At 43.8% G+C, this 24,041-nt stretch overlaps 1 protein-coding gene across 2 annotated transcripts in view; it reads right to left on the bottom strand.

Annotated features, from left to right (window-relative positions):
* LOC129331383 (flavin-containing monooxygenase 5-like) overlaps positions 1-13,655 on the bottom strand; it is a 30,991-nt gene extending 17,336 nt beyond the window's left edge. Inside the window, exons 1-3 of one of the 2 annotated variants that reach the window (XM_054981915.1) lie at positions 13,330-13,655; positions 3,819-3,979; positions 2,015-2,203 (exon numbers count right to left, since the gene is read on the bottom strand). In XM_054981915.1, the coding sequence (XP_054837890.1) occupies positions 2,015-2,203; positions 3,819-3,953 (324 nt within the window). In that variant the 5' untranslated portion in view covers positions 3,954-3,979; positions 13,330-13,655. Of the gene's footprint in view, positions 1-2,014; positions 2,204-3,818; positions 3,980-13,306 lie in introns of both variants that reach the window. The other variant, XM_054981914.1, reaches the window with a different exon arrangement.
* Positions 13,656-24,041: the final 10,386 nt, after the last annotated feature.

Here is a 24,041-nt window from a genome sequence, read left to right as displayed (position 1 = left end):
GGTAAATAGGTCCCCCCGTGTTCCCATGATGATTTCAGCTTGGAGAAATGGCATGGGAGGAAAGACTGAAGTCGTCCCTCCCCCACGCCACCCTCCCAGGCCAAGCTGTGTCCCATATTACGTGTGACCACAAGTTGGGTCAGGGTTTCCCTGACTCAACTCACATCACACGCATCGTCTGGTTTGTCCCCAAAGCCAATTCAGCACGAGTGGCCCTTTCCAATGGTGTTGGATCTGACAGTACAAGATCTCAGCTGTGCCAGGGACTCCTTCTTGGGCTGTCTAGTACCTAGTTGCAAGCAGGGCTTGAAGTGGGGAACTCATCCCCTTATGCCACTCTGCATAAGGGCCAGTTTGGTGTAGTGTTTAAGAGCGGCAGGACTCTAATCTGGAGAACCGGGTTTGATTCCCCACTCCTCTGCTTGAAGCCAGCTGGGTAATCTTGGGTCAGTCACAGCTCTCTCAAAGCTCTCTCAGCCCCTCCCCCTCAGCTCACACAGGGATTGTTGTTGGGATAATAATAATAAAGACATTCTTTGTAAACTGCTCTGAGTAGGTGTTGTCCTGAAGGGCGGCATAAAAATCAAATATTATTATTATATTCTGTTCTTTCCTGCCCTGGTACATATGCCTGGTTTGGACACCAGGGCCAATAGCAGATTGTGCAATGCCCCTTAATTTTCTTCTTTCCCAGCTGGCTGTATGTTAAGAATGCTCTGCTGTACGTCCAGTGTGAGTTTTATTCCTGCTGCCTCCACCTCCTCCTCCTGTTTTGCTACTGCTGGGATTGGTACTTACCAGTAGCTGAACTCTGCCTTATTCCCCACCCCTGGTGGAATGAAAACAAACCACCTTCGTTTTGCATAACAGTGCTTTTTCCCTCTGCTGAGCTATGCAGTGGATGACAGGAGTACCTATTGCAAATGAGCAGGTGACTTCTATTGCTGCCCTTTCACCTTGCAAAAGGGCTCTACCTAGGAACACAGACCCACCCCCCCTCAAGTGACTTACGGAGAGAACTAGCCAACATGCCTGAACTGGCCAGATCTCCTTCCCTGCATGTCTGCCTGCCAAAGGGGTATGCACATGAAGAAGGAGATCTAAACCTCCATTTGCAGACTTCCCAGAAATAGGATAGCTATTGGCCTCCTACCAGGCATGCTATGACCCTCTAGGCTGCAGAGGCACCCTGTTTCTTCCCTTTTCCTGTTCTGGTATAGTGATATCACAGAGGTGTGCCAGCATAGCATGCATTGGTTGGCTTCTTCCCTAAATGGCTGTCATGAGGGCATCATTGGCATGCCACTCCTGCAATGGTGGGGGTTAGTGGTGTTACCATGAAATCCAGGGCTGGTTGGCATGCTATCAACTCATTGGGGTTCAGTCTTTTTGCAGCGTCTTTTCTCTGCCAAAGCAGCACAGGATGCCAACTAGCAAAGCCAGTTCATACCAGTGTCAGGAACAGACTGGTAGCAGGGGCTTAGGATTGGGTTGTCTATAGTCTGTGTCATCACCAATTACAGCCATTGTGAATAGTCACTGTGCTTACCTTGTATATTTCTGAATTTTGAATAGAAATTTGACATTCTCTTGCAGCTGATAGCCTTTTAATTCACTATTCACACCTTTTCCCATAAATATATCTGCTGAATCTAGTCCACAACAGCGTCTACTTCTAAAAAAGAGAGCCAGTTTGGTGTAGTGGTTAAGAGCAGCAGGACTCTAATCTGGAGAACTGGGTCTGATTCCCTGCTCCTCTCCTTGAAGCCGGCTGGGTGACTTTGGGTCAGGCACAACTTCTCAGAGCTCTCTCAGCCCCAGCCACCTCACAGGGTGATTGTCATGAGGATAATAATAATACACATTGTAAACCACTCTAAGTGTGGCATTAAGCTGTCCTGAAGGGCAGTATATAAACCTATTATTATTATTATTATTAAACGAATCTGTTTCTCTTTATAAGATGCCCTAGGATTCCTCCTTGTTTTTCTGGGACATACTCAGAAGTTCTTACCCTCAAGCGGATGTACTTCAGAAGGTCAAAGTGCTTGGCGTATATCCGGAAGTAGTCCATGATCTTGTTGTTGGGCATGTAGTTGGGGTAGTCCTCCGGAATGGGGAAATCACTGAAGCACATCATCTCCTTGGAGGTGTTGATGATCACAGATTTGTAGATGCTGGCTCTGTCTTCTTCAGGATTCTCCTACAAAAGGTATCTTTTTAGGGCTTTTAGGGCTGCTACACCAAGATCTCCCGCCAGCAATCCCTCCTTCCTGCTGAAGCTCCTCTAGTCAGTGGAAGAAAATTTAATTTAAAAAAAGATTGTTGGCATGACATCACTTACAGTGAAAACCCAGAAGTGACACCAAACCACTCTAGGAATTGGAAACTCTATGGTTTTGCCATAGAGTTTATGGCAATCCCTAGATCAGTGTAACATCACTTCCAGGTTTCCCCCCAAAGTGATGTCACACTGACAAGCCAACAGCGCCACTCTATGCCCCTGCTGCCCTGACTCCTGCTTGGTGCTAGTCAGGGGACAAAACAATGTATCATCCTACCGGTGGGATCTGGTAGCAGGCAAGGGAGTGGGGGTCACCACCACCCCACTAGAAGTCACAAAATAAATCCAACTGCAGCCAGGAAAGTGTGTGGGGAGGAGAGGCAGGGGTGGGGTAGGAGAAAGAGGAGTCCTCAAAATCCATCAAAGCTTTTCACTCCTGGGTGCAGCATGTCCCCACAAAATGATGGTGTGGGTGCTGTTGCTCCGCTTTCTCATCCAGGGGTAAGCAGAACTTTCTGTTTGCTATGAAAGATTGGGAAAGAGTGGAGTGTGTATGTGTGTGAAGGTGATGGCAGGTGGGGGGGAAGATGCCAATAATAAAGGCACAAAGCTAGAAGGAGGAAGGAGGAGGGCTGTGCAGAAGCTGGCAGTATCCTGGTATGTCAACTTGCAGGGAAAAGGCAACGGGGATGATGCATTGCAGACTCAGCGGTGGTGAAAGCCCTGAAGTAGGAGAAAAGAGATTTTTCACCAGCTCTGGTGTGCTGAGGAAAGCCCAGATCAAAAAATTAGGAGGAAAATAGGGGGGGAAACCAGAGGAAAGTTTGCAGTACAGAATCAGTTTCTCAAATCGCTTCAGCTCCAAGCGCACCAGGAACAGGCAAAATACAGATTTCTAACATGGCTTATCCATACACTCTTGTTGCTCTTAACACTGGATCACACATCCTCAGGTCTAATTGACTGGGGCCAATGGAACCTCCCACCCCCTTTCATCACCATAGATTATAAACAGGGTCGTTATGAGGTGAGAAATGTCTTTTTCCAAAATTCACTTTTTTAGATGTAGCCTCTGACTCCTCTTATTCTCCGTTTATTCTCTTTTAAGAGCAGGATTTCTCTGTCGTTTCTCTTCAAAATCAAGGCACATTTTTGTAGCTTCAGCCCTTGCAGCTGAAAGTAGGTTAAAGCTACAAAACCCCAGGGTGATGCTGTGGCAGGAAGACAGGAAAGCTTGGGAAGACATGGCCTGCCACTGAACATCTACAGAGAAAAACTCTGAAATTCTGCCGATCCTCCATTCCTGCCCCTCCCCTCTTCAAATTCCCCTCTGCTCAAAAATGAGTTGATGAGAAACTGACTCCAAATTCCTCAAAAGAGGAAACGAAAAGGATTGTTGGGTTTCAGGGGAAAACTGGGTAAAGAGGAATAAAGAGAATTTCTCTTCACCACCCTACCTGTAGATCTATAGTGGAACACATGGCCCACCAACACCATCTTCCACAAGAATGATGCAAGGATCCATCAGACTTACCTTGAACCTCCAGAGTCCCCCAATATCATCGCTGCTCTCAAAGCACACGGGCTCTAGGTCCTCGTCCAAGCAGCATTTGATGCTGCAAAGTCCGCTGGAGCCACCTCCTATAATCGCCACTCTCTTCTTTGCCATGGTCTTTCTGAAATTTCAGGGCTAGTCTAGAAGGAATTTTTTTAAAAAGGGGGTTTGCATCTCACCAGGGCTTTTTTTCAGCTGGAACACGGTGGAACGGTGCTCTGGCACCTCTTGAAAATGGTCACATGGCTGACGGCCCCGCCCCCTGATCTCCAGACAGAGAGGAGTTTAGATTGCCCTCCACGCCTGGCATGGAGGGCAATCTAAACTCCCCTCTGTCTGAAGATCAGGGGGCGGGGCCGCTGGCCATGTGACCATTTTCGCTAAGTGCAATTTAAACTTTAAAAAACTCCACCCTTGTTCCAGCTTACCCAAAGTGACATCATTGTGCAGTCCGGAGTTCCTCCACCTCTTTTCCCAGAAAAAAAACCCTGCATCTCACACACAATTGACCACTTTGCACCTTAAAAGAATCTGTCAAGCTTAAAGCATCTTGGCTTGGCATTTTATAAAGTCTCCTTGGCCAAATCCAGCTTTACTCCCACTTGAGTATTACTCCAAATGCTACACCTACCACATTCCTAGCTAGTGACATGATACACAGAGGGAGCACGTGCCACACGTTTTGATCATTGCCAGCGATAATATGTATTGTGTGGTTTAAAAGGTATTTTAATTAAACTTTTCTACCACTATGTGCCCCCCACATCCCAGAAGTCCCTGTGATTCATTGCTAACTTTTTAAGGAAGTTGCTATATCCAAAGCCGGTACTTGGAAGGAGAGCCACAGACACACAGCAAGCTAAATAAGTCTCCGTTCTTTTAGACAGTTTGGAAGCAAGATGATAATGGCTAGGTAGATCCATAAAGTTGCAAAAAGCCTCATTCCTCATCAGCCTAATACAAATACAAACCATCATAACATTCTTGAGGCAGATTCCCGAGACAGAAAGCTAAAAATGCAATATGCCAAATGCACATTGTAACCTTGCTATATGTGCCATCATTACAACCAACTTACGGCAATGCCAGCAAGGGCATTTGAGGCAAGGGAGAAGCAGAGGTGGTTTGCCATTGCCTTCCCCTGCAGAGTCTTCCCATTTTAGTCCTCCAACCAACCCAGCTTAGCTTCCAAGATCTGATAAGGCTGGGATATACTGTGCTGTGTTCCCTCCCGGTAACACTTACAAATGAATAAGTATCTTACGTATGTTTGTGCATCCAGATATACCAAGCTGAAAATATATCCAAAATTCACCATGCTGGCATGGCTATGTCTGAGTAGAAACGAACACTCCCAGAAAAGTAATGAAGTTATCTTCAAACATTTCCGGCATCTTGTTAGGTTCCAAAAAGGGCTCTCCCCCGCCCCATGCCCCCCCTGTTTTTAAAGAAAAGGGGAAGGAAGGCATGACGGACAAGCAGTTCTGGACTGTATCACAACCACGGGCTCTTTCTTCCCAGGGCTGATGCAGTTGAACCGAAAGAAGGAAGGAACAACTGTGATGTAGCCCCGGTGATGTCATGCCTTGCCTTCCTTTTTACTTTAACAAATTTAAAAGATCATTGGGGGGGGGGGATTTCATTCTATTTTAAAGACAGGTTTTTCTAACAGGGCATGCTTTCCAGTTGCTGAAATTCCAGAATCCAAAAATTGTGCTTGAAAATAATTTTTTAAAAAGACACACACCCCACTAAATCCAGCATACTGAAAAACATGCCCTGTAGGAAACCTGAGCCCAAAACTGGACTGCACATTTTTGCAGGGCGCATCCTTAATTTCACATTAGAACTTAAAAATTCACATCGCAAACATTACATTTAGACCAGGCCTGGATCTTGTTCTTACCTAGTGCAATAGTGAAGACTAACACATTCAGTGTCTACAAACACCATGTAAGATACCAAGAACCTTATCTCCTGATTCTGAAGGTCAAGCTGTTTCTGTTTCTCAGTACTGAGCAGTCTCTTTTGTACCGGACTGACCTGTCCTGAAACATTCCTCATGTCTGTAGTGGTCATAGCTGACTTAAGCGACCCCGGTGGGGTTTTCACAGCACAGAGGTGGTTTGCCACTGCCTATCTCTGCAGCCCTGGTCTTCGTTGGAGGTCTCCCTTCCAATTACTAATCAAGGCTGACTCTGCTTAGCTTCTGAGATCTGATGAGATCAGGCTCACCAGGGCTATCCAGGGCAGGGCTCCTCCAGTCTAATAAATCTTTAAAAAATCTACCCTGATATTGTCCACACATCACAACCCTTAATTTCCACCACTCTAGCTGCCCCTGTGAGTGGCACGTTTGTTGCTTTGAAAACCCAGGACCTTAACATCCCACCCAGCAACTAAATTTATTTTCAAGGACTTTTCCCCCCATCATCACTGATGCTAATGTTCACCACAACCACTTACTCCTTTCCCACACTACTTACTAGCCTATCCAGACACTGTGTGCTGCCTGGATCCTTTGCATCAGGTAAGCAAGTTATCGAGCCATTACAACCTCATCTCTCTTGGTGCTTGATCTGACCTGATGGCCAAGTTGCCCATTACCAAGAGCCTAACTCGTCCCCCAACCCCAGAGGGGTACCTGCTTATCACCTGTAGAATGTGCTGGTGCTCATGGACGGCTTCCATCTTCCTTAACCTGATGCATTTCTAGAAGTAGTTTTAGTGATTCTCACCCCACTGGGTCCACGCAAGGGGCACCCCTCACCTTGTGAGATGCAGGCAAGAGCTGCTGCCACTGGAAGCTCTCTGCCCAAGCCCCAGCCAAGGCGATTGTAAGTGGTTGCCTCTGTGCAGCCACTGCCTGGGCATCGGACTGATGGGGTGCAGCTGCCACCCTGGAGCTGGCAGCCTGATCCCCAGATAGGACAGGCATGAGCTGCAGTGGTGCTAGAAATCTGCTCTTCTTCTCCCTCCTCCATTATGTGGGCAGGGCTGTGGGCCGTTCCCCTCCTACACACACCCCCAACTCGGGGCCCAGGGCAGCCGCCCCTTTGCCTTTTGGCTAAGACCATTCCTTTTCTACAAGACCCTCTGCCAGAATGAGTGTGGCGTGGTTCTAATCTGGTCCGTGGGAGTCTTCTCAATCCATCCCTGTCTCTCTCCCCTTCTGAGGTCAGCAGTTTGGGTCTCGAGGGAAAGAACTTATTTCTTAAGAACCAGGAGGTCACGGCACACACCAAGAAATTCTGTCCCACAGACAAGATTGTTCATTTATAAGACCTAAAGGTAAAGGTAAAGGTAGTCCCCTGTGCAAGCACCGAGTCATTACTGACCCATGGGGGGACGTCGCATCACAACGTTTTCTTGGCAGACTTTTTGTTACAGTACTCTCTCCAAAATCTGCCCAAAGAAGATAGTTGTACACAGGGCTCTTTTTCAACAGGAATGCGGAACGGAGTTCCAGAACCTCTTGAAAATGGTCACATGGCCAGTGGCCCTGCCCCCTCATCTCCAGGCAGAGGGGAGTTTAGATTGCCCTCTGTCTGGAGATCAGGGGGCGGGGCCACCGGCCATGTGACCATTTTCTCCGAGGGCAACCCACTGAGTTCCACCACCTCTTTTCCCAGAAAAAAAGCCCTGGTTGTACATATAACACTATGCAATACATTGGATAGCTCTCACCCCCCTGCTGACTTTCTGCCTGCATAACTAGCTGTCTCTTTAAAGTGTTTTAAGTTCAAAGATAAGCTGTTTACCTGCAGTAAAGGGAAGCAGCTCTGGCTAGTTTCCTCGCCCAGTCCCGAACTCACGCAGTACTTTTTCTTTGATCGTATTCGGCGACTTTGTTGCTGGGATTCATCTCCTGTTTATTTATCGCCCCTTAATAATGATCTTTGGCCAACTTTCTAGCCAAACAGAGTTAAGGGGCTGAGCTGCTCCAGTTTACAAAATAGGTTGTGACTCAGTTACTACAAAGAGTGATGGGGGGGGGTTAAAAGTAGCAGAGGTGAAGAAACAAGGTTGACTAAACCACTCTTTCAAATACGCAAGATAAAGATTAACTCTTTTGCGGCTGGCGAGGGCAACTCTGCGATCTGATTGACCTTTTCAGTGTTGGCTGCAGTGACTTTCTAGGTTTTTTTTTTTAATAAAGGATATCACTCTCCTAAGCTACACGCTGCTCTGCATTTTTAAGAAAGATTAACTCTTTAAATGGTGACCACAAACTGCATTTGGTAAAAAAAAAAAAAAGAACTCTTGGAAGGGCGGCAACAGGTTTTAAGCTAACCCTTAACTTAAATCTACATCCAATAGTATCTGGTTTGTCTCAGGGGATCAGCAGGGGTGATAGAAAGTGAGTAGCAACAGAATTACTTTGCCTTTTATTTATAAGCTCGCTTGACCATAGGTCTTAAACTTAAATCACAAAATTACATCAATTAACAAGTTTAAAACTCATAAAATCGTAGAAAAGACCGTAATTCAAAGTTAAGATAAAACACTGAAAGATAAAATACCCCAATAAGATAAACATAGTATAAAATACATAGTAGGGAAGGCAATAGAATTACCTCTTTGAACCTAATTTTTTGATATGCTATATGCTCTTGGTTCAGTTCAAACCACATTCAATCGAATGTAAACCTAACATATTAATACGTGATCTATAGGAATTCTCACCTTCTCTTTGCACAGGTGTTCAAGTGGCTTGTCTTTCTTACCATATGCACAGACCTTTGGCACTGGAGGCATGAAGAGGCATCATGGGTTAGCTAATTTCACACTCCCAGTCCACTGTGGCATAACCTTTCATAACTACTAGAGCTTTATATACCTAATGAACTGGGCTCTTGTGTACAAACACTCTTGCATCAGCAATCTGTTATTCTCGTCTCTTTTTTTTACTTCATTTACCCTGCCTTTTCCCCCAGCGAGGATCCAAGAGTTGTTTACATCATTCTCCTCTCCTCCATTTCTCTCCTCTCAACAACCCTGTGAGGTAGGTTAGGCTGACAGTATGTGACTAGCCCAAGGTCATTCAGTAAGCTCCCATAGCAGAGCAGGAATCAAACCTGGGTTTGCTCAGATCCTAATCCGTCACTCTAGCCATTGTACTACACTGGCTCCACATGGGGACCAGTTGGTCTTTGCTTAAGTTTTTGTGACAAAACAAGTAACACAGACCGATCATTGTAAAATTAGTATTTTGCCTTTGTTCTGCAAATCTGACCATTTGTCTTATTTAGATATCCATCCAATATTCCACAGGGTTTGCTTGTTGTTGCAATGCACTTCTACTTTCACGTCTTAAAAGTGATAGTGCACATAAAATAGATTTTTTTTTCATTTGGATCCTAAGAGCCCTTTCTACTCTAGGGACACCAGGTCCCCCGGTGGGGGGGCCCTATGAAGTGTGGCAGCATACCCACTACCAGGTGCAATGATGTCATTTCTGGAGTAATGTTATTGCGCCCACTGGGAGTGCACCTGCTGTGTGTGCACGAGAAAAACTTCCCAATAAGTGTGAGCTTCCCCCCTCCTCTTCCCAGGAGGGCAAGGGGACCTGGCAACCCCATTCTACTCAGAGCCAAGCTACAAGTGACGCCTGACACAGGTTGGACATTTGTCAGCTTCCCTCAAGTTTTGATGGGAAATGTATGTGTCCTGGTCTTGCAGCTTGGCTCTCCATTTAACTGAAGTTTACAGAGTGGCAGTCTATGGGAGAAAGAACATGCGGTCGGGAGGGGAGTGCAGGCGTCGGGCTCTTGCCAGGTGCCCCCCTTCCCCTTTGCTGGGTGTGGGGGGGCAGGGTTCTGTAAACTTCTAGAGATAAGGGTTGCCAATCACAACTGACCTCCAGACAACAGAGTTCAGTTCTCCTGGAGAAAATGGCTTCTTTGGAGGGCGGATTTTATAGCATTATACCCTGCTGAGCTCCTTCTCTTCCCTAAACTCTGCCCTCCCCAGGATCCACCCCCAAATCTCCTAAGAATTGCTTGGGAAGGCTTTTTATAAAGGTAATAAGGCTATATCATAACAGAATGAGTCAGGAAGGCACTTTATAAAGGAAAAGGAACTGTGCCCTGTTCATAGGACATATTATCAGTTTGCAGCATATATTATCCTGTTATCACTGCATTATTTTCTGCTGATGTAACACCATTCTTCTGCCTTATACCCGCGCTTCTGTATCACCTCTAACATACTATGCTTATTCAGATGCCTGTAATCCTAGTCTAGTACATTGCTTATTCGATATTGCTGCTTCAAGGTGTATTATAAATATAGTAAATAAATATTTAACACGACCTAAGTTTTTATAATGCAACAGTTCCTGTGGAGCGTGTATGACGTTTTCCAAGCACGTGTAAAGAATATGGATAGGACTCAAGATAGCCGGCAATCACCCATTTCATTACTCGCTGCCCTCTGACCAGATTCTCCGAGCATACATCCCCTACCCCTTGGCGAACATCCAACTTTGGAAAGAGCAGTCCAGTTCCAGAGTAAATACATCTGTGACCTCAGTCCTCTGAGTACCCTTCAGCCCAGTGCAAACAGGCAAAAAAAATTATAGAGAAGTATTTCACCTGGAAACAAAACTAAATTAACACTAAAGTTCTCCTTTCCCCTCGACCTGGATCATCAGCAGGTCACTATTTTTTATTTTTGATAATACACAAGAAGAAATAACAGTGCTTAAATAAGATTACATTTCTAACTTAGATTGTAACAATATCTATAATTGCAAACATCTTAATACTTGACTTACATTTTTCCATGCACAAATTTAACTTACTTATTTGTATAGTTTTTATTTCTTATGAGTCCCATATTGTTTTATATAATTTATTAGGTGGTTGTGTATTATTGGCCATAATATATTCAATAAATGGCATCCATTTTTCCTATAAACTAGTGGTTTTACTATTCTCGTTTGAATTTTGAAGATTGTCTGTAATTTTTTCAATGATTAGATGATCCCAAATTTTGGCATACCATTTGATCCACTGTTGGGAGTTTTCTTTGAATTCCATTTTACCAGAATTGCTGCCTTAGCTGAGCTTAAAAGTGTTGAGATTAATTCTTTTCTTATAGTAGGTACATTTATATCTTGCCATAATTCCAAAAAAATTACATGTGGTTGGAGGGGAATCTTGTAACCAGTTATTTGGTATATATTGTTCAGGATCTCTTTCCAATAACCAACTATCTTGTTGCAGTTCCACCAACAATACATGTGTTTGGCTATTTCCCCGCATTTCCTCTAAAGCAAGTCACTGTTAACAACCAGGATCGGCAATCGCTATTCATATTAAAGCAACAGAAACGGAAGTGTGCCTTAGCACCCTATAAAAGGCATGTATGTTCATGGGGTGGGCAGGAGAGGGAAATCAGGCTGGCCCCTCCTCCATGTATCATTGACTATCACGGTCAAAAGAAACAGGGGCTCACACAAGGTTTCACAGGAACTAGGAATCACCAGGTCTCAACATTGAACGCAAAGACAAGAAACAATCATAAAATGTGAGTAGAGGGGATATCAAGAAGGGAGAGGCGGGCAAAAAAAAATGATGGCACAAATAAAGCAAGTACAAGGCTCATGTGTGTGCGTGCAGAGTTGAGTGTAGAACATGGTGTGGGGACTGCTGAAATCTGCATCACGTGATGCTCTAGGAATCCCCCGAATCTCTATGGTTTTTACCATAGTGTCCCAATCCCTGTGATATTGACTCAGGAGCCACATGTGGGCCTTTGGGCCAAGCTACACATGACGAATGACACTTGAACGGCAAGTGTATTTCTCCCTGTTCACTTGCCCTCCACTCAATCCACTTGCCGTTCAAGTGTCATTCGTCATGTGTAGCTTGGCCCTTTGACACATTACCTGTGGGTCCTCCCCCATGTCTCAGGAAGGTGGGCAAGACCCTTGCCTGATAGGGCATGTGGTTGGCAGATGTTTCCCACCTTGGAAATAAGCCACTGCTGGAGGAACAGGTAAGCTACAAGCAGACCTCACGCCAGGGAAGGAAGTCAACATGGCTGTTGTGGTTGATGGTGATTGTGAACATGGTTTTCCACAAGGCACGGAGAGAGTACCACCGCCCTAGGAAATTCTGTTTGGAAATAAACCCCACACACCAGCATATAAACATCATCCTCATTCCGAACCCTCTCTGCAGGGCAAAATTATAATGGCCTGTCAAGTGGGAGTGCTTTAATCTCTCTGCTCTAAATTTGACAGGGAGGTGACCTTTGGTGATCCCTGCGAATTTCATCTCAAGTGGGATTTCATCACAAGCGAGTAATGGCAACGTGCTTCCCATTTAATCCAGCTGAAAGCAGTTACTCAAATGGATTAACTGCCCTCAAACAAAGGATACCACAACATTAATCTCTATAAAGGTACTTTAGGATTAAGAGAGAAGGAGCCAGAGATATTATACAAGCCACAGCCCCTATTGGGCAGCCAGCAGCAAATTACATTTCCTCATCCTCAATATCACATCTCCAGAACTATAACAACCCACCTCGCAGGGTTGGTTCGGGATTTTGTAACATTATGTGCACTGCTAGCAAGAAATAATAAGGCAAGCCTTTTGGAAAGCAATGAGTTGTACAACAGGAGATTGCTCTGCTCAGGAAAGTCTATTTACATTATTTCTAGCTCAGCTTTCTCCCAAAGGGCTTGAGTCAGACTTCATTCCCTGTTAATAATCACAATTAAAAATACTGCAACCTACCAATAATGAAAGGAATCCACGTTTCAAACGACTGCACCACACACAGAGATTCACTTAGAAATGCCTTCAAAAAGCTCTATTTTGCAAAACTTAACTCAACAAAACCAATAACCGGGGAACCCTGCTAGTAGTAACTGGGAAGCTGTCCCGCCAGGGGGGAACCAGAACTGGAAAAGATGTCAGACAAGCAATTGCCATTTTTATCCCTTTGCAAGAAAAGTTGCTTGGAAGTTCTGCTGGAGGGACATAGCAGAACAAGAGTATTAAAAGGGCAGGGCTGCAGCAACAAGAAACTAAACTATTATCACCGGTTATTAATATTAAAAGGGATACCGGATCACTTATTCCTCACTCGTTCTGCTTTTTCTTTCCCTTCCATTAAGATATTTACAGCCGGTATTTGCTTACCGCTGTTCTTATGGTTTTACTAGGCCACTGCGAGCAAAAACTGCAAGACATCCAAAGGCAGGGAAGGAGGCGGGCGTGTTTAGTTAATCGAATCACGCAGCTGCCTTTCCAAACTGTCTTGCATCTGCCCACGAAAGCTGGCCCATTTGCAAATCCCCCGGCTTTCAGCAAAGGGAAAGAGGGCACGCCCGCAGCTTCACAGAGGCTACTAAAACTCTCATTTAAACTAGCATGAGTAACTAACAACGAACAGCGCACGAGCATTTGAAGACGACTTGATCCCTGCACGTTTACCCTTCCGCAACAAACCTGAAATCAGCGCAGATGCTTACACAACAGCGCCCAGAAAGAAGCTCTTGATCCTTTCCAGAATGGATGTGCAACCTCCTCTGTTTCTCCCACACTGAAACTTGTCTCTGGGGCGCAGCAGTTCTTCCAACGGGCAACGTCCAGGCAGGCGCTGGCTCCTCCCAGCGTTTTCTTCCACTTATGCTGGCTGACAATCAACAGAAAGAGTTCATAGCAAAGCCTGGAGCACAAATATCTCTTGGGACGTGGAGGAGTGGTAGCGTCTGCTGCGACAGTGCTACACACAGAGCCAAGCTACAAGTGACGAATGACACTTGAACAGCAAGTGTATTTCTCCCTGTTCACTTGCCCTCTGCTCAATCCACTTGCCGTTCAAGTGTCATTCGTCATGTGTAGCTTGGCCCACAGACGACAGAACAATCTGTGCTTAGTTATTCAGGGTTCCAAAGGAGTTGTGACCTGGATTTCAGTTGCCCTTCTACAAGAGGAAAGGCAACGACCCAATTTTAATTTAGCCACACAGCAGGACTTTTTTTCTGGGAAAAGAGGTGGTGGAACTCAGGACTGCCCAATGACGTCACTTTGGGTCAGCTGGAACAAGGGGGGAGTTTTTTAAAGTTTAAATCACCCTCTTCAAAATGGTCACATGGCCGGTGGCCCCGCCCCCTGATCTCCAGACAGAGGGGAGTTTAGATTGTCCTCCACACTGCTCCAGGGGTGCAGAGGACAATCTAAACACCCCACTGTCTGGAGATCAGGGGGCGGGGCCACCGGCCATGTGACCATTTTCAAGAGGTGCTGGAACTCCATTCCACCATGTCCCCACTGAAAAAAAGCCCTGCCACACAGGAAAAAAAATATATGGCTCTACACCTTACAAGAATGTTGTTCCCAGCATAAGTTCCCAGCATAAGGTTAACGCCCTCCAATTCCAAACTTCATATGGTCAGCTCCAAGCTTTCAAGAGGAAGCAAGACTTGAAAAATTTCCCATTCAGTCCAACGCACGGTTTCTCCTCAATTACATGTTACATTTGCCTCACATCTTCCTCAGGTCATGCTTCATTTACTCCACTTTTCTCCCCAATTATTATTTTATTTTATTTTTATTTACCTTCAATTTCTTTTCCGCCCTCCCTGAACTGGCAGGCTCCAGGCGGATTACATTCTATAAAACAGCACATTAATAACAACAATATAATTAATTTTTTGAAAATTAAAACAAAAATATGAAAACAGTACAATAGAAGTATTTAAAAAGAAGGCAGCGCAGGAGTAATCAGTTTATCAATTTCAGTCCGCCATATTAAAATTCCTTGCATAGTTGCTTAAAAGACGATTCAAAGCAGCATACAACCTTCTTCATTTTAACCTCACAACAACCCTGCAAACTAGGTTAGGCTAAGGAAGTAAGCTTCCATGGCAGAGTGGGGATTCAAATCTGGGGATTCAAATCTGGGTCTCCCAGATCCTAGTACTACACTCAAACCACTAGGCATGCTGTACTATATTGCCAACCTCCAGGTGGCCTCTGGAGATCTGTCAGAATTACAACTGATCTCCATGCTACACAGACCCATTCCCCTGGAGAAAATGACTGCTTTGGAGGGAGGACTGTATGGCATTGTACCCACTGAGGTCCCTTCCCTCCTCAAACTCTACCCTCCCCAGCCACCGCCTCCAAATCACCAGGAATTTCCCAACCCAGAGTTGGCAACCCTAGTTCCCAGACAAACAGGAGCTGATTTGGAGAGGGTGCACTGGGAGAGGGTGGTAAAGCTCTTTCCCTGTCCTATTTTTCTAACCTCAAATGGGTCTGGCTGAGCTATTTGCCACATTAGGGACTCCACATGGTGTACACGCAAGTCTCCTCAACAAGGGAAATAATGAGCCCTTCACAAGTCATTTCAGGTTGGGAAATGGCGCTGGGTGGAATACTGAAGCACCCTCTCCCCTCCTGCCACAGTCTCAATCCAAACTGGCTCCCACATGCCTAGAAATGAAGTATGAACTCAGTAATTCATGCATCTGGTCGCCAGGACCCAGGGAGGATGTGAGGGAAATGCAAGCACATCATTAGGCCCTCTGTTGGAAAAACAGGCAGAAAACCGGGTCTCAAAAGATTTGGTCAGCTGCTGTTACTAATTTATTTTATTTATTTTATTTTATTTGGATTTCTATTCTGCCCTCCCCACGAAGGTAATCTAGGTGAAAAACCTGATGAGAAAAATGGCTAGTGAGGGTGTTGAGTTGACACACGGACTGAAGAAGACAGTCTTTGTACTGACTGGAAAAGGTCCAAGTCTCATTTCCATCTGACAGATCATGGGAGAACCGGCCGTCCAAATTCTGGAGGGTGTTTTAGGCTATGTTCCCCAAAGGCACTCTGCATTGCTCACTGTTATTTTTTGGTAGAACTGTGAACTGTGAATCACAGAGAACTGTGATTCTCGAAAGCTTATGCTACAGTAAAGTTGGTTCGTCTTAAAGGTGCTACTGGACTCTTTTCTATTTTGCTACTACAGACTAACACGGCTAACTCCTCTGGATCTACCAGTCCTTCAGAATCCTGAATAATTAAAGGGAGATTTTCACTTCCACAATAGGGATCCCAGGTGCCCACTGGTGGCAAGCAACCTCCCAGCAGTTTGCCAACTTGCCCACTGGTCGATGGTGACTAGTGGAAGGTTCCAAGCCACTAGAGGGAGGTTACCAGCCACTCAGTGATCAATGCCACCAACAGGCACCCTGGGCACAAGCACGGCATGTGCTCTCCCAGCAGATGCGATGACATCACTTCCAGAGAATCAGCCCTAAACAAAGAGTGGGAGCACTCCCACGGCGGGCGCTGTTGAGTGTTGGGAAAAGGGGTTAAAAATAGCTTAAATGCAGAGTTGCAATGGATCTTGAATCAATAGAGAGTCAGATGCTTTGTTTGCTTTTAAGAAAGTTTACTTCTAAAGGAAAAAGGTACACAGGGTTGCTACAAAACAAAGAAACCTATTCCCTACATCTTTACACTATGGAGTACAAACTTAGACTAGCACAGGTAATGGAGAATCTTCTCCTTCTTCTTGACCCTAGAGAGGAAATCACCTGACCTATTGACCAATAGTAGTTTACAAACACATTTTAATTTTACCAGGCTTTGAGGAAGATAAAGCTATTGGCTCTGTGCCAGGTTTCCTTCCAGGTCAATATCAACAATAGCACACTGAGTAAACACATCAACCCCAAAATGAATGAATGTCAGACCTATATTCCAACACTGAGTACTGGACACACACACACACACACACACACCAGGGGGGTATTGGGACATGGCAACCCTAACAACTTGGCACGCTAACCAGTTTTCTGCCTGGAAAACAGATGTCCAAAACTCAACAGACTAGTTCCCAGTTCTGAAAATTCGTGCATACTGTAGGGTTGCTGATAAAATTAGTTCTTTTCTGAACGACATTCAAGACAGCTAATTCTTTAAGTACTCCTGGAATCTGGCAGTACAAGTTCCTTTAATGTTTACTTAAAAAAATCTTAACGAGATTTTTTTTAGACAAAAAGATATAATGAAACAAAAACACCCATTTCCTCGCCTATCTCAACTAAATGTTAAGTTGGTCAGGCCCCACCTGGAGCATTGTGTGCAGTTCTGGAGGCCTCACTACAAAAAGGATGTGGACAAAATCGAGAGGGTGCAGAGGAGAGCGATGAGGATGATCAGGGGCCTGGAGACCAAGCCCCAAAAGGAAAGACTGCAGGACCTGGGAATGTTCAGTTTGGAGAAGAGGAGGTTGAGGGGTGACATGATTGTTCTCTTTACGTATTTAAAAGGCTGTTACTTAGTGGAGACAGCTGTTCAAGGATTTAGACTTCATGAGGGAAAGTACGGGCTGGACTTTAGGGGGAAAGTCTTCATGTTCAGAATGGGCAAACCCACATGCCCTTGGTGCGTCCCGGCGTTGTGCTAAATGTTCGCTAAACACCCGGAAGTATAGTGTCTTTCTAGCGCGATTCAGAAATCGTGCTAGAAAGATGCTATACTTCCGGGTGTTTAGCGAACATTTAGCGCAACGCCAGGGCGCTCCGACGGCATGTGGATTCAGCCAATAACTCAGCCGTGGAATCAGCTGTCAAGGGATTTGGTCGGTTCCCCCTCGTTGGCAGTCTTCAAGGAGCAGCTAAATACTTGTCGAGGATGCTTTAGGCTGTTCCTGCATTGCGCCGGGGTTGGACTAGATGGTCTGGAAGTCCCCTCCCAGCTCTATGATTCTAAATTTAGAGCAAGCATTTAATCCACTAGACACTGTACACTCCACTATTTCTGATCTAAAAAGTACTCTGACAGAGGCTGCATTCACACAGAAAAAATTCTCTATTTTACATACACTGCTGCAAATGTATTGACACCACCGCGTCCACACAGGAGTTTCTTGTACGCTTTCCTTTATCACCTACCATTTCCATTGCCCCACCACTAGATGATTGCTCTTGCAATATCTAACTTTATTTTAAGCTCTCAAAAGACCCTCCAATAGCACAGTGGGAAAAGGATGGCCGTGCTGTGCTAACAGAAGGAAAACAGTGCCAACATGGCTGACACCTTTGAAAATGCACACCTTTCCCATCCAGACAGTGGCTGTTTCCACACAGCAAGTCGTTCCCACCCTTTGCATGGTTTTTGTGTGTGTTTTGCTGAGTTGCTCCGAAAACTCAGCCTCCACACACACTCCCCAAAAGTGCTTACTTTGCAGTTTGAGAGGGGAGGTCAGATACTTGTGTCAGCCTCCCTTTCAATTGGCGGCTTCCCTTTCAATTTTTTTTTTTGCTCTGCACATGCTCAATTACATACTGAGAGCTTTCAGGGAGGAGCTGGGCTGTGATCGGACGATTCCTCAGAGCACTTTAACCATTCACATGCCCAAGAATGCAGAAGAAGTGCTCAGTCAGCCTGCGGCAAAAGAAAAGACCAGGGAAAGTGCGGTCCCAGAAAAGGCGCCCAAAAAACAGAAACCAAGCAAGCTGCAACCATTTTGCAAGCAGAGACGTCTGGAATCATGGGGGAAAGCTACCAGAGTTCCATGAGTGGGCCATCCATATAAGGACATGAGGAAACAGCTGGTGTGACAACATACTTCTTCAGCTGTGCTGCTCCCCAAAATATTATCAGAAACTGAGAGGGCTGTCCCTGGAATTACAGACTGGAAAACCAATGAACTATTTCCAGGGGAAGCAAACAAAGCAAATAGCCCTACAATAAATAAAATAGTTTTTTGTAAAAATTTTAACAATTTTATAAAGTGCAAAAATGTATCAAAATATTTACAAAACGTAACAAACCAATTATATTGCAATATCTATACAAAATTCATATACAATCTATAATCACTTTTAAATGGGGGAAAGAGCGGTTCAACGCAAGTTAATTCATTCACAAAAAGTTCCTTTTCAGCAGTGCAAAAGCACTCTTCTAAATAACATTGAAGCTATAAATAGCCCAGAAGCCAACTCTATGGAGCAGAGAGACTGTAAAGTTCAAGTTATTCAGGTTGTCACGCCAAGGCTGTGAAGCTGTGGAAGGTCACGCCTACGGGTTCAGCTAGCAAATTTTGTCACATCCCGTTTCGCATTGTCGCTTCATCACAGGCATATTTTAGCACAAGCTTCCGAAAATTTTTCACACCACTATCTTAATATTTTGTGGTTGGTCGAGGGAGAGGGAAAGGGACACTGGAGCAAGATGTACGGATGCTCCAAAAACAAAGCAGTCTAGTTTGGAAGCAAACGCAGCGGAAAACCTTGGGGTGGAAGCAGCGGCTATGGCTGTTTTGAACTGCTCGCTGAGTGAATGAAAGGGAAGGAGCTGAAAATGAATCCAAAGTAGGACCCGGCACTCAACTGATCTTTCTTCTTTGCATTCGTGATTCAGAACGGGCCGACCGAGGCCCCAAATGGGCTTGATTTGGCCCATTTGGGAGTGATGTCATCGAGACACCCCAGATCGCCTGGGGGCCTGTTTCCCCACCTTCCACCCACCAGGCAGGTGAATGGTGATGGGGGGCAAAGGGTGGGAATGAGGGATTCCCCCGTCCCACTGGGGGAAGAGCGACCTAAGACAAAGTCAGTGGAGAAAACTGGTGCCTTGGAGGGAACTGATTTCCTGGTAGTGGATGGGTGAGGTTATTATCAGATCATGTTAAGAGTCTACGGGGCCCAGCCGTTCCGCTGGAGAAACAAGTGGGAGCAGTACCTGAGAATGTTTTATTCTTTTAAACGCAGGTATAAAAGCATGACATAATCAGATTGTATGAAATTCAAAACCAAAGAAGAAAACCAGAACTTTACCTCGGCATGAAAAGAATTTGCATTCATGATTAAAGAGGCAGAAACCTGTGGTTTATCTACAGTGCATCGCTCGGTCATTAACAAAGCAAGCAGCATCAAGTTCCACTGTGAAACCAATGACAAACCTTTTTCATCTGAATCCACCCACCCTCCCTGCAGCAGAATTAAGGAAGAACAAGTAAGCCACATTACAACAAGTAAGCCACATAACAACCACGTGCTGAAGAGTCAGCAAACGTTTCATTCAGCATTCAGCAGAGAAACTGTTGCAACATCCGCCAGTCTTGTTAATGCACAGTCATGGACCATTGGATTGCTCATTCTAGACACCCATCTTTTGATGGAGAGAATATGGTAGAAGTAGCTGCCATTTTAGACTGCAGACAACACAAAACGGTAGTGACTCATAAAGCAAATTCCAACGTCACACCACCCAAATTAGTGCAGAGGTCACAACAAAATCCAAACGATCTCAAAGAATTCTCGTTCAGCCTAGTTCTTGATGAGTCCATTGAAACGAGACATAAACCTCCGCTTGCAGTCTTCACCCAATTTTTTTTAGCAGATATAACTGCAAAAGAAGTAGTACTGGACTCATCCCTGGCACGCAAAGATGCAACCCCATGGTGTTGATATAAAGAACTTGACAAACAGGGTTCCCAAAATCCTGGCAATTTGTTCCTCTGCCTGCCAATCACCAGCTAATTAGCAGGAGGAGACAGGCTGGGAGGCAGGTGCAGAAATGCTCCCATGTTCCCAGCCAATGGCATCAATTCTGGTGCAAACTGGAAGTGATGGTGTTGCGCCAGGGCCAAATCTCTAAAACTCAGCCCCAAACATAGTGTTTTTGAGTTTTAGAGACTCGGTTCTGGTGCAACATCATTGCTTCTAGGTCATGCTGTAAGTGACGTCATCACACTGAACGTAAGAACATAAGAGAAGCCATGCTGGATCGGGCCAATGGCTCATACAGTCCAATACTCTGTGTCACACAGTGGCCAAAAACCAGGTGTCATCAGGAGGTTTGCCAGTGGGGAAGGGACACTAGAACCCCCACACACACTGATTCCCCCCCCCAAAAAAACACCAAGAATACAGAGCATCACTGCCCTAGACAGAGAATTCCATCTATACCTTGTGGCTAATGGCCACTGATGGACCTCTGCTCCATATATTTATCCAATCGCCTCTTGAAGCTATCTATGCTTGAAGCTGCCACCACCTCCTGTGGGAGTGAATTCCATATGTTAATCACTCTTTGGGTGAAGAAGTATTTCCTTTTATCCGTTCTAACCCGACTGCTCAGCAATTTCATTGAGTGCCCATGAGTTCTTGTATTGTGAGAAAGAAAGAAAGAAAGAAAGAAAGAAAGAAAGAAAGAAAGAAAGAAAGAAAGAAAGAAAGAAAGAAAGAAAGAAAGAAAGATACTTCTTCTCTACCTTCTCTATCCCATGCATAATCTTGTAAACCTCTATCATGTCACCCCTCAGTCGTCATTTCTCCAAGCTAAATGTCATGTCTGCATGCCATTCATGTATTCTCTGATCACTGTATTGTATCCTGTGTGCTCCTGCTCATATAATGTAACCATTATATTCATGCCATCCTTGGCCTGCCTGAAAACCAAAGTGCTAATGCTAAGAGAAAGTAGCCAGCCTGTTCTCTCTCCAAGTATGCTTGTTGACCTTGCAGCTGTTCTGTAACTCTTCACAGGGGAAAGAGGGAGTTTGATTCCTTGTAATCTTCTGTCTTTCTCTGTCCAGACAAAACTATTAAGTTCTCATGGAACTTTGTAGGATTTTCGTGCCTAAATGTTAATCGCTCAAAGGGAGGGGGGAAATGTTCTCTATATATCAATAGTGCATATGCTTGTATAAGCATTCCTGCCAACTTACTCATCTATGGATGTACCCATGAACTTAATGGATCTCTAAATAAAAACCTTTTCAACTAATGCACTGGAGTGCTTGTTGTGAGGGGTTTGGGGGTCTATCTGCCATGGACTGCTGCCCCTAGAACTGACACTAAAGAGCCCCAAGCGCTTTAACCTTTCTTCATAGGGGGAGGGTTCCATCCCTTTAATCATTCTAGTTGCCTTTTTCTTAATAGTTTGTGACCTTGTTGCTGGATGTTTGATGCTTGATATATTGCCTCAGAGTTCTTTGGGCAGCCATTACATATATGATTTATGAAATGTACAATTGATCTTTAAGCCTTCTTTCATACATTGTTTATTGTTACATTTATATACATTGTTTCATTTACATTTATTGTTCTTGCGTAGTTAGTTTCTCACGGTGTTAGTGCTAATTTTTCTCTGTTTTTGATAGTGCAAAAAACTTTTTTTTAAAAAAAGATTTTATTGGGTGAGCCAACATACAAATTAATTGATATACATTCTATTATCCCATATATTCCTGTTTCCCCCACCCACTCCCCCCTTTTCTTGTTAGACTTCTAACAGCTTTCCAACCCATTATCTAATTGTATCTATTATTTTTTAACTAATACGTTATCTAAAAAGAATATTATTTTTACACTATTATCATATTTGCTTTTCAAATATTATTTCCATCAGTAAAGACAACCTATTCCCCCCCTTTAGTAATTGTCCAATGACCATACTTTCCCCCTTACGTCCCATTTCCTTTCCAAATATCTTTTAAATTTCCCCCAGTCCATAACAAATTCTTCTGAATCTTGTTCTCTTATTTTCCTTGTCAATTTGTCCATCTCCGCCATGTACAGCAATTTCTGTATCCAATCTTCTATTGTCGGTATCTCTTGCGTCTTCCATAGTTGTGCATATAACATCCTTGCTGCAGTTATCATATAAAACATTAGCGTTCTATCTTGGATTACAAAATCTTCTAGACCTATACATAGCAATAACAACTCTGGGTTTTTACTCACTTTTTTCTGTAGTATATCTGACATAACCTCAACAATATTCCCCTAAAATTGTTTAGTTTTTTCACAAGACCACCACATATGATAGAACGAACCTTCATGTTTTTTACATTTCCAACATTTATCTGACATTTGACTGTTCCCATAAGCTAATTTCTTTGGTGTTAAATACCATCTATATATCATTTTATACACTTCCCTTATATTAGTACATGTTGATATTTTCAATGCATTTCTCCACAAATACTCCCATGCTTCCATTGTAATATCTTTATTACAATTTATTGCCCACTTTACCATTTGCACTTTTACTTCTTCATCTTCCATAAACCATTTTAACAAGATCTTATATATCTTAGATATCATTTTTTCCCCTCTTGTAGTAAACATTCTTCCAATTCTGACTTTTTGATCTAAATCCTATTTTCCTACAATCTGAATCATACAAATCTTTAATTTGTCTGTACTGGAATCACCCATACTGAAATGGTAATTCTTCTTTTGCTTTGATTGTAACTGTTTTTTGTTCCATTCTCAAAATTTCTTTGTATGTCATCCACTCCTCACCATTATATTCCGTTCTAGGATTTACAACTTCCGCTGGTACAATCCACAATGGGGTTTCTTCATCTAAATATCTCTTATATTTTTGCCACACCATAAATAAACTCCGTCTCACATAGTGCTGTAAAAACCTAGCATCTGCTTTGATCTTTTCGTACCATAAATATGCATGCCATCCAAATATTTTATTATGCCCTTCCAAGGCTAGTAACTTGTGGTTCTTTAATAACATCCAGTCCTTCAACCAAACTAAACAAATTGCTTCATGGTAAAGTTGCAGGTTAGGTAATTGTAGTCCTCCTCGTTCCTTGGCATCGTACAATACTTTCATTTTCACTCTGGGTTTCTTTCCTGCCCACACAAAATTTAATATCTTTCTTTGCCATTTTTCAAATTGCTTTTTGTCTTTTACTATTGGTATTGTTTGTAGTAAAAACATCATCCTTGGAAGTACATTCATTTTAATCACTGCAATATGTCCCAACCATGACAAATTTAATTTATTCCATTTCATCATGTCCCTATCTATTTGTTGCCACAGTTTGTCATAGTTATTCTTAAATAGATCAATATTCTTAACCGTAAGTTCAATCCCCAGGTATTTTGTTTTATGTACCACCTCGCAATTTGTTATCTCCATTACTTCTTGCTGTTTTTGCTTGGTCATATTTTTGCATAACAACTTAGATTTACTTCTGTTGATATAGAACCCGGCGAGGTCACTGAATTCTTTTATCTTGTTTAACAGCTTTGACATATTTTGAATTGGATCCTCAATTATAACCATCACGTCATCAGCAAATGCTCTTACTTTATATGAAAAACCTTTAATTTTCATTCCTCTTATATTATCATCTTCCCGTATCTGTCTTAGTAAAATTTCTAGTACCATCACAAACAGCAATGGCGATAGTGGG

The sequence above is a fragment of the Eublepharis macularius genome, chromosome 5 (genome assembly GCF_028583425.1).
Source record: "Eublepharis macularius isolate TG4126 chromosome 5, MPM_Emac_v1.0, whole genome shotgun sequence".
Lineage (NCBI taxonomy): Eukaryota > Metazoa > Chordata > Lepidosauria > Squamata > Eublepharidae > Eublepharis > Eublepharis macularius.
Note: the sequence above shows the minus strand (reverse complement) of the source record. Positions and strands in the feature narration are given on the sequence as shown.